The sequence below is a fragment of the Glossina fuscipes genome, unplaced genomic scaffold (assembly GCF_014805625.2).
Source record: "Glossina fuscipes isolate IAEA_lab_2018 unplaced genomic scaffold, Yale_Gfus_2 1, whole genome shotgun sequence".
NCBI lineage: Eukaryota > Metazoa > Arthropoda > Insecta > Diptera > Glossinidae > Glossina > Glossina fuscipes.
In genome coordinates this window covers 48,194,205-48,205,108 of record NW_023998415.1, presented here as the reverse complement: position 1 = coordinate 48,205,108, position 10,904 = coordinate 48,194,205, and the positions used below count along the sequence as shown (strand labels likewise).

The 10,904-nt window shown below is 32.6% G+C and overlaps 2 protein-coding genes across 4 annotated transcripts; one reads left to right on the top strand and one right to left on the bottom strand.

The window, feature by feature from the left end:
- Positions 1 to 813: 813 nt before the first annotated feature.
- On the bottom strand, positions 814 to 2,380 carry LOC119645033 (GPN-loop GTPase 2). The gene is made up of 2 exons (XM_038044827.1): positions 2,303 to 2,380; positions 814 to 2,112 (listed from the first exon to the last, which is right to left on the bottom strand). Exon 2 carries the CDS (start codon positions 2,098 to 2,100, stop codon positions 1,192 to 1,194), a length of 909 nt encoding a protein of 302 aa, XP_037900755.1. The 5' UTR covers positions 2,101 to 2,112; positions 2,303 to 2,380; the 3' UTR covers positions 814 to 1,191.
- Positions 2,381 to 2,908: 528 nt separating this feature from the next.
- Positions 2,909 to 10,256, top strand: LOC119631986 (actin-interacting protein 1). Of its 3 annotated transcripts, none has more exons than XM_038024643.1 (8): positions 2,909 to 3,014; positions 4,997 to 5,118; positions 5,762 to 5,852; positions 7,705 to 7,968; positions 8,043 to 8,641; positions 8,701 to 9,156; positions 9,225 to 9,375; positions 9,961 to 10,256. In XM_038024643.1, exons 1-8 carry the CDS (start codon positions 2,924 to 2,926, stop codon positions 10,068 to 10,070), a joined length of 1,884 nt encoding a protein of 627 aa, XP_037880571.1. In that variant the 5' UTR covers positions 2,909 to 2,923; the 3' UTR covers positions 10,071 to 10,256. The 3 variants fall into 3 exon arrangements, with proteins under 3 accessions (XP_037880571.1, XP_037880573.1, XP_037880574.1); XM_038024645.1 differs by lacking the exon at positions 2,909 to 3,014 and adding an exon at positions 4,405 to 4,509 and having other exon boundaries at positions 9,961 to 10,255; XM_038024646.1 differs by lacking the exons at positions 2,909 to 3,014; positions 4,997 to 5,118 and adding an exon at positions 5,516 to 5,616 and having other exon boundaries at positions 9,961 to 10,253.
- The last annotated feature ends 648 nt before the right edge of the window (positions 10,257 to 10,904 follow it).

The window sequence follows — 10,904 nt, the reverse complement described above, 5'->3', positions numbered from 1 at the left end:
GACATTCCTCAACACCCCCTTACAACGATTGGTTTAACATTAACGAAATGCCACGCTGTAAAGGTATAAATGAAATAAATGAAGCGATTAGATGGATTTTCATTGGATGTATATTTTTCATCTTATTGATTTAAATGGCTAACATTTCTTGTGTGGTTTAATCTGTGGCTTTAAAATAGTTGCTTTAAATTAGTTTATAAAACAGCGACAACAATCAGAAATATCTCTTCTGCTCTCACCGCAATTAAGAGCGGCTTAGTCGACTTTGATATTATGACACGTATTTATTTCCGCCACTGTCAATAACTTTACCCGTATAATTTAGCAAATAACGAATCCTTAACGGATAATTACATTGAAGAACGTGCCAACAAACGATCATTCGCGCTGCATTCGACAGACTAGACTACCGGGCAAGTCAGTTTAGATTCATTTCAACCCAATAAATGTAAAATATTCTAGAAAATTTTTCGACATTTTTATTTAAACGAAAAGATCTTTAACTCTCTACATTCAAAGTTTTTCTATTCTCTAGTTTTCTATCTACCGATGCTATGTATGCATCTATTTCTATCAAACTCGATTTATTTTTTTACGGAATTGTTGCAGACTCAATTAAAAAATCCAAATAGTAGTGGTTGATGTTTATCATGCGCATTCAGTCGACCGATTAAGACGGAACGATCTATTAAATCTTCCATCCGTTTTTCTAAGTAAACAAGTTATAATAATCTTATCCTCATATGCAAATCCTTAACATATAATGTATCATGTTGTAATAGATGGTACAGAAGGCTGCACTCAACTCTTCTTTCTTTTGTTATTCAATAATAGTATAGGTTTTATTGTTGCATGTATCCACCAAATGCATTTAAGTGAGAGTTCGTATAGAGTCGAGTACACATGCTAAGCGGATTTATATTGACAAAAATGTGTTCTTTTCATTATCGTTAAAGTAAATTCAAACAACGAAAATGGAAACTCAAGTAGGAATTCTTGACGTTCAAATACCTATTACCCTGTGCACATCCTTGCATCCATCTAAATTTCCTTTTCCTAATAGATACATGTTGATTGAATAAAAATGATGGTAAATGGTAAACAGTTGAGCGATAACGAAATACAATTTCCCCTTCTGCAATTGATTTCTTCATTCAAAAGCATTTTTAGGTGCGTTTTTCATTTTATTTCTTACATATAAGGTTCAATGTCTTTATTTTGCCTTGTTACTTCGGTTTCTGCGTTCACTGCACAAGCCAATAATGTATTCACTGATTGCTCTTCGCCGGCTTTATAAATGTAACCATTAGCTTTATCTATGTGATTGCGTAGACGTAACAAGCTTTCAGTGCTCCGAACATTCAAAAGTTGAAACGATACCAATGAATAATCTTCAACCATAGAGCAAATAGCTGCGTTCAGTTTTTTATACTTTCTTAGCGAAGGTGAATCATCCAAAGCTTCTAAAAGATAGTTTAAATCCAAAACGTCAGTGTAGAAATCTAAACTAAATTTTAATTTATGCTCATGCCGCTTAAGCAAATCGGCTTTTGACAAGACATTAACATGCGGTAAACCCATGCGTAACATCATATTTAAAGCCATTAAAAGTGTAGAGACAAACTTCGATGGCTCTGAACAATAATGGGAATCAATTAGATTAACCGTTACCAAATGATAACCATCTCTTTGTAAACGTTCAAATATATGAGACATGGAGGCATGATGAGTATATAATTCTATTTGTCCGGGGCAATCGAATAAAAAATAATTGCATTTAGCTTTATTCAATAAAGGCAATAACCAATCTTCTGTATGTTCTTCTAGAAATTCTGCACAATACATTAAAGCGCCATTTGGTCCCAAATGCATACTATCCATTACGTCCTGTACGGTAATAAGCTCCATTATGTCAATCTCTGCTTTATATTCCATATTTTCGTTAGCAGGATCAAGATTAACAATGCCTATTCGGCGTCCCAATTCCTTGTAAAATTTGAATGCATGATGGCAATATGTAGTTTTCCCGCTACCAGGTGGTCCAACTATTAATTGACCATAGAGAGGATTAGCATATTTAATATGAGCAGGTTCTAGCATTTTCTTCAAATTCTGTAATATTTTATATTAAGCAGTTGAATAAAATAAGTACTTCACAATGCAAGCAAAACAAACAGCTGTTTTATTAATAACATCAATGAAAAAGAGGAAGACTTTAAAGAGAGCAACATAAACATAGAGTATGTGCATCATAATGGTAATCAAAAAGTTGCATTAGTTGAATAACATAATTTTAACTTACTACAGATAATTTCAGATATCCTTTAGTTTATCACGATACTATAATTCGAAGTAACCAATCAGCAAGAAGAGAAGGCAAGACAAATATTTAGTTCTCCCCATACCAAAACTTTACATACGTGTCAAACTTTTCAGGCAGCACACACAAAAAAGCCCCATTCATCTATCGGTTAAGATGTAAGAATAAGGAGATTAACGTAAGTGTGAACAAAGCAAATACGTGTTGAGAGGTAAGAATAAGCCAATATAGTTAAACGGAGACAACCGATATATGTTGGGTAAGACTAAAAAAATTAATGTAAAAATAAATAAGCATTTTGTTTATTGAAATGAAGAATAAAAAAAGTGAATTTACAAGAAGTAGAACGGTGGCGAATCGTAAAAATAAAAGCAGAAGCTATTGAATAACGATCTGCTCATTGCCTCTGCATCGTGCATCATACAAATAGTTGATAAAAGAAAAAATTAAATTTTGTCTCTATATATTTGTACATTTTAGAAACAAAAACATTCTAGTGCAATGCATCATTGCAGCAATGTACGATGCAAATGGAATTTAGGTTTAGCGCTTAATATCTCTTTTTCAGACACACCAGAGTTTCGGGAACATTTTTAAACAAATATGTCTGTACCACAATGCAAAATTCCAAAGTACCGTAGGAATAAGGCGCACCCACAATGCTTGCGTTATGCGCGCCTCACGAACTGTCAAGGTAAAATTGTATTTGTAGTACGTAGTGCGTGAACGCAATTTTTTGACAAACTTATAATATGTGCCTGCGAGGTTTTTTCAAATCAAAACACAACACACACACTGATGTGTTTATAAAGAGTAAAAAAAATCATATAGTTTTATATGCTATAAAAAATAACTTTAAAGAAGAAAAAATTAAATTAAAAGCTAAAAAAAATTAAAAGTTGAGCGAAATAATAGTAAAAATTATACTAAACAACCAATAGCCATATGATTTTGCTTCAGCGGCTCATTCAAGCTGTGTACGACTGTGTTTGCGCTTAACCGTATAAATTGTTGATTCGTCATACAGACTTATTATATAACATTCAAACCGGCCGCCTAATTCAAGCAAATATAGAGTTTTCTCACGCACTTGTGTAAGTATTTTTTTATAATGAAAGCATTTAAATGCTCGCAAATGGACTGTGATTCTTTACATATTCAACTCACAATCGTTATACACACTACCTATCCGTTTCGTTCAATATAGACCTCTCAATAAATCTAGGGAATTATATGGAAAATTTTAGCAGCGGCATACATATTTATAATTAATGGAATTGTTTAGAATTTTAATAGAACTTACTTCGTGGTGTCAGTGATATAGATAGCAAATACAAATATTCTTAGAATAATGAAGATCGGCGTTTACAAGGTCTTTAAAACAATTATATATTCATAATTCACCCAGTTTAAAGTAACTCTTCTTTGTCAGGTTAATTCATTCATTTCTTTTTTTTCTATGTGAGTTCACCTTTAGTAAATGATTCTACCAAAAAGAAGTTGTCCCGACATAATATTTTCATGATCAATTAAATACTGTCAATTTAAAATTTCGCTCATTATTGAAATCACATTCGCAGGGCTTTCCTACAATTCTTAACATGTAATGAATTGTGTTAACGAAATTTTTCGTTTTTCAATAAACAGATCTAACAAAACATTTTACTTTTTAGGTATTGGATACTGATAATTTACATAACGGTCTAAAATAAAAAAATGTTCTTATAAATAGTTGTTCTTGTAACAAAAAAATGATTGTTTAGTTTTTTCGAAATTGTATATAAAATCTTTTATATTTAATGCCAAAGTAAATGTTATGAGAAATAATTTTGCCAAACGTTTTCCCTATAAATAAAATATTACACTTACTTTGGCAGCTCAGTTTATTCACCGAATTCTCATTTTTAAGCAGAAAAATTAAATGATAACTTTGTACACGCAGTTTGTGGCTAGACGTTAAAGTGAATATATAGTTTTTTTTATTTTATAGAAAGTATAATTTGAAAGAGCACATATATATACTTATATATATTTATATATATATATTTATATATATACATATATTTTTACATAATTTTTAAGTGTTTTCTAAAATACTTTCTTTACTTTATTAAATAACGAGAAAAAAAAAACAAATTAAACAGAAAAAAGCATGGCCCAACAACAACAGCCGCCACTCTATGAGCATAGTAAGTGCGATACTAGTTGCCATTTTTTTCTATGCCTGCGAAAAAGTTATTTTTATGCACTAATTCGATTAGAGACAGTGCTATGTGTGTTTAAAATTATCTATAATATTAGTCATAATATGAAAGCAATTTTTCTTTGGACACAACGAAAAAAAAAAAAAAAAATTGTCTGCAACAATTACCATATATGGTCATTCTCAGTATTTACTATTCATACATTATCAAAAAAGAAAAAAAAAAAAACCGGCATTAGTCTTCTTCATTCTTGCTTTCATTGAAGTTTTTAAGTGTATCGTTCTAGTCTCGAAATACCCTCCCCTTTCTTTCATTTAACTAACCGCACCCTAAATGTGTTTTACATTGAAATTATATTCTAATAATCACGGGAGCAATAATTATTTTTGTTTTCATGTACATTGTTGGTGTTTTTATTTATTTTTGATTCTTATTAATGAAGTTCTGTCAATTTTTATCTTTTCTTTTACAGAATTCACATATGCAACTTTACCTCGTACTCAGCGTGGCCAACCCATCGTTTTGGGATCGGATCCTAAGGGCAAAAACTTCCTCTATACTAACGGCAATTCAGTAATCATTAGAAATATCGAGGTGTGTTTACATTAACTTATGTAAAATCCATTGATCAATCAGATCAGAGACCCAATTAGATTTTGATTCTCATTAAAAGAAACAGCCACGGACGTCAGCGTCATTTGATATATTTCACAATTATTTGAGTTCATAAGTTTTATTTTTAACTACATCATAAAATATTGTCCAACATTTGCGTTACGTTTTCTAAAAAGAAAGACTTTTCTATACAAATTTTGTGTTTAGTCATGGCCATGATGTTGCGCCCACGTTTCTAATTTTTCATATCGTCAATATACATTAAACATGAATCATAGACTCTTCTTCTACCGCGTACAACTCAATTATGTTCCATCTTTTACCCAAACTATAGTTTAATAGGATTCGTTTTAAATCCATAGATTTTTGAGGCTGCCGTTTGAAGGAAGTTACACTTTGACTCTGAAGTAATAAAGACCATGGTCATAAGCGCATTCCTTGTAATCAAATTTTTAAGACTTTGTGATGAAACTCAGGGCAAGTCTTTTGAGTTAATTTTTACATGAAACAGACTGAGTGAAAAAAAAAAAAATAAGAAATTTTCCCTTTTTGCTTTTTGTTTCCTACATTCTCTTCCATCCATTGTGTTATGTGTTTTCTTGTATGACTTGGTCATCTTTAGAATCCTGCTATCGCTGATGTTTATACAGAACATTCATGTGCCGTCAATGTAGCCAAATATTCGCCAAGTGGTTTCTATATTGCATCTGGAGGTAAGTAAGTGCTTATTAAATACGAAGAAAAGCATTTCATTTTTATATACTTAAAAATTTAATATTATATTTTCAAAGAACACATAATGCGTACATACATACACACATAAAAAATAACGGATATGTTTTGCTGTAATTACTAAGAAATTTTTATTATCTCTGACGGCAAGATCTAGTGTTTATATAATGGTTGTATATATATTAATAAGAAAGTTTTAATTCGGTCAATGCTTCACTGGTTCCATATCTTAAAAAAAATGTGATGATAATGAATAAATAAATAGTAAATAACGCAGATGAGTCAATGCTAGAAGGATAAGAGCGGAATCAATCGAATCTATGCGTGATTTCCTTCATGCACTAACTTTAGCGTATGTTTTATTATCACGTTTTGAGGAGGTATTCACCTAAAACCCATCATCTACACGTGACTTCCAACATTTTCAATATCATTCGGATTTTTATATTTTCGAAAATCCAAAAACGCATCACAATGCGTGCATGAAGTAGAACGCGTGAGGGAAAATTTCAAAATTTCGTTCTCAACTAATCTAAATAGCGGTAGAAATTTTTGTATTTTCGCTGCGGAATACGAGAACTCTGCACGTACGCTCTTTATGGCCAGTCATGCAGTAAGTAATAATCTGTGTAGTATTGCGTGCAGAAAAATGTTCGTGGCGTTCCCAACATTTCTGTTATATTTAAAGTGAGGTTTATTAAATCGAAAACGCGTAGTCTTAATCAATAACCTCTGGTTTTTGAGTTGTTTCTTGAGCCAAATAATTTTGACAAGACTTAGAGTTAGAGTCAACATTACACTATTAAAAGAGAGACTCGCGGAGGTCAAAACAAATGATGATCAAAAGGTGCACAATGCTTTTCGTATTGGTTAATCCTGGATGCTTTACCTCGTTTTCGCACTTTAATTGCGTTAGTTATTCAGAGCAGTTCATGTTGCACAGGGCCTTTTCAATACGGATAAATACGAAACATTACCTTATGTGGCATCAATTACTGAATACCGAGCAAATCGTTCGAAACTTGTTTTCTGTCATAAGATGATCCGCCCCGATCATCTTATCAACAATTTGTATACCAGAGCGCCATGTTTCTCAAACATCGAAATTTGCAGAACAGAAATGAAAAAATTATTTGCGTGTTGCTGGCTTTGATTAAGCTTCACCACAAGCACAACGTGTCAAGTCTGCGAAGCTTTATCGTTTTCATCAAACTAATAAACAAATATACCAAATATAACAAGTTTTTCCAGAATTTTGGTTCAGTTACTGCTTCCAAATGAATTCAGAAATGCCTCATTGTCTGTCTGATCGTCGCCTGTCGCACGCAGTATCGCAAAGCTTGATAGACTTGGTATTGCTAAAGTTAAATGACTTCAAGGCTATCTATTAAAAGGAGCGCCACAAACTTTTTACTCATCCTATTATTGAATGAGTCTCGTTGAGTGAAACTCATTGCAGAAGATGTGAGTGGTTAAATCAAATTTTGTGATAATTGAAATGGAAAATCATGCAAGTATGAATTTATTTTTGAAAATTAGTAGCTCATTACGTTTTGTAAAATTTGAAGATATTATTATAAAACATTTTTGCTAATAAAATGTAGAAAAAATGGCAAATTTGGCCTTATTTTTTATGAAAGTCAATTAAACTTCTTACGTTGAAGGAAAAGTCAAAAAATGATTTTCACATTTACCATAACCATAGCTATTACTTATTTATATATACATACATCATAATATCATATACTACATAGCTTTGGCTGAACTTAACGAAGTGTGAAGAAAATAAACGCACTTACACTTTTTTCCTCTTCTTATTCTTGTTTTTTTAAGATCAATCGGGTAAAATACGTATTTGGGACACAGTTAATAAAGAGCATCTATTGAAAAATGAATTTCAACCAATTGCTGGTCCGATTAAGGACATATCTTGGTCTCAGGATAGTCAACGTATAGTAGTAGCGGGTGAGGGTCGCGAGAGATTTGGACATGTATTTATGGCGGAAACTGGTACTTCGGTAGGTGAAATCAGTGGCCAATCTAAATCTATAAATTCTTGTGATTTTCGTCCTGCTCGACCGTTTCGCATAGTAACGGGTATAAATAATATATTTAAAAAAAAAATTAATTTCAAAGGTAATTATTTTTAAATCAAAAAAATTTCCTTTTAGGCAGCGAAGACAACACTATAGGAGTGTTTGAGGGACCACCTTTCAAGTTCAAAATGACCAAACAGGATCATTCACGTTTTGTTCAGGCTGTACGCTATTCACCCGATGGTAAATATTTCGCCTCGGCTGGATTCGATGGCAAAGTCTTCCTCTATGACGGTACTACATCGGATTTAGTCGGCGAATTCGGTAATCCGGCTCATAAGGGCGGAGTATATGCAGTCGCCTGGAAATCTGATGGTACTCAATTACTTACCTGTTCGGGTGATAAAACTTGTCGTTTATGGGATGTGGAAACTCGAGAGCTATTAACAGAATTTGTCATGGGTTCTAATGTAGATGATCAACAAGTTTCGTGTTTATGGCAAGGCGAACATTTACTTACAGTATCTTTATCGGGTCATATGACGTATCTAAACATTAACGATGCTTCAAAACCATCACGTGTTATTAAAGGTCATAATAAACCTATAACCGTGTTGGGTCTTAGCGATGATCGCAGTACTATTTACACTGGTAGTCATGACGGTATCGTGATCAGTTGGAATTCGGGTAGTGGAGTTAATGACCGAGTCTCAGGTATTGGGCACGGTAATCAGGTAAATATCCTAAATCATCATAATACGTTATCGAGACAACAATGAGCAATCTATTCTAGATGAACGGTATTGCAGCATGGGGCGATTTTGTCTACACGTGTGGCATTGATGATAGTTTACGTCAATTCAGTGTCGAATCGAATGCTTACACCGACTATGTGGTCAAATTAAATTGTCAGCCACGCGGTTTATCCATTTTCCGCAATGAAGATATAATTGCTTTGGCTTGTGTCAAGGAGCTCACTTTGGTACAGGATCAGAAAAAAATCTTCTCACTGCCTATAAAATACGAGGCCACTTCGATCTCGGCTAATGCAGAGACATTAGATATAGCCGTTGGTGGTGATGATCAAAAGTTACATATATACAGCTTGAAAAACTCCATCTTAGAACCAAAAATCGAACTCGAGCACTTGGGCGCCGTAACCGATTGCTCGTATTCGCCTGATAATAAGTATTTGGTGGCTTGTGACGCTCACCGTAAAGTAGTATTATATAATGTGGAAGAATATAAGGTACGTAAACTACAAGTCACCATAGATTTCTTTATTATAGAAATTATTACAAAAACTTTTATTTTTAGATGGCTCACAACAAAGAATGGGGCTTCCATAATGCTCGTGTTAATACAGTGGCCTGGTCACCCAATTCTTTATTAGTTGCCAGCGGTTCATTGGACACTAACATTATTATATGGTCGGTTAACAATCCCTCAAAGCACACCATTATCAAAAGTAAGTCTTCAAGAATAGATTTTTCTTTTACTGCTATTATCTTACTTTACTCATATTTGTATTCATCTCCGGAGAATAATTAAGTTCCTTAAACGTTTTGAACAAAAGAAATGCTTTAAAATAAGAAAAAGATGAAGAAATGCCTAAAGTAGATAATACATTTTATTGGTTAGTTTGCAACGATTTAATAACCTATGTAGTGTGAAAAATTTAAAGCAATGCAAAAGCTAAAAGGCAAGCGGTACAACAGGGATTTTATTTCCGCAAAAGACGTTTCACCATAATCGACCTGATTCCGTTTACAAACATTTATGAAATAAACAAAATCTAAAATTCTGAAAATCATTCTCATTTGTATAGATCATGGACTAATCTGGGGGAAGGGGTATTACCAAATTTTCCCATTTGTAATATCAACAAATGTGGATTACGGTAATCGACATAACCTAGTCCGTCCAGTGGAAAATCAGAAAAAACGAATGGAGCTTATCAAAAGCTTTTCTTCAATCCAGATGAAATATAATTTGTTTCTAGTCTTCTTCTTAATGTCATATTATTATGTGTTTTTCATTCTCTCTGTTTCAGATGCTCATCCTCAATCTCAGATTACACGTCTCGTATGGTTGGACAATAATACTGTAATATCTACTGGTCAAGATTGTAATACAAAAATCTGGCATGTGGAGACAATCTGAATTGTCTTTGGATGCAATTATTGTTTTAACAAGAAATGCTTAGCGAACTCTCATCTTATACAATCCGCAGAGTTTCTTCATATATGATAACAGTTTTTCATAAACCATAATGCATTTTAGTTTGTATATCCTTTTGCCCCAAATTTGCATTTCTTTAAGTTTAAAAGTATTTTGTTTGCATTATAAATTTATTTATTTATCGTTTAGTTAGGTTTTCATTCATTATAAAGTGAACTTTTTTTTGTTTTTTTTTTGTTTTTTTTGTTTTTTATATACAAAAAAAGTTTTATCTGCCTATACCTATATAAACTTTGTATGCACGATTGCACAAAGCATAATTTTGTACATCAAGAAAATAAAAATCTATTTTGCCAGAAAAAAAAAAAAAGAAGAAGCAAACCTTAACGATCGCATGGCCGAAGAACATTAAATCTTTTACAGGTATGTTAGAATTATGAAAAGAAGTTGTTTATCGTTTTAACAGTAATGCCGACAATTAAACATATATAAAAGAATTTCCGTTCGTTTGATTTGTAACTCGAAATGGAAAAAAAATGACACGATAGAAAAGATATCTGCCGTATATTAGGTGTTTGCAAAAATTTTGATCGGCGACTTTTGCAGATAAAAATGATGAAGAAATGGGAAATTCGATGGTTTTGACCTTTTGCTACATAAAATAACCGTTTTCCATTGAATATGATCGATTTATTCGTGGTGCGCCGACGCCCAATTGTGGAGCAATCAAAATCCTTCTTCTTTCAAATTCATTACTTTTGTTACTTATTCGAAGAAATATGCTGCCGAATCCCAAACCAAGCACGTTTAGATGCT

Bases quoted from the DNA above. Each gene is read 5' to 3' on its own strand.
- LOC119645033 (XM_038044827.1), bottom strand. From the start codon at position 2,100: ATGCTAGAACCTGCTCATATTAAATATGCTAATCCTCTCTATGGTCAA.
- LOC119631986 (XM_038024643.1), top strand. From the start codon at position 2,924: ATGTCTGTACCACAATGCAAAATTCCAAAGTACCGTAGGAATAAGGCG. The intron at 3,015-4,996 runs GTAAAATTGTAT...TTTCTTTTACAG, and splicing joins GCGCCTCACGAACTGTCAAG to AATTCACATATGCAACTTTA. The intron at 5,119-5,761 runs GTGTGTTTACAT...GGTCATCTTTAG, and splicing joins TAATCATTAGAAATATCGAG to AATCCTGCTATCGCTGATGT.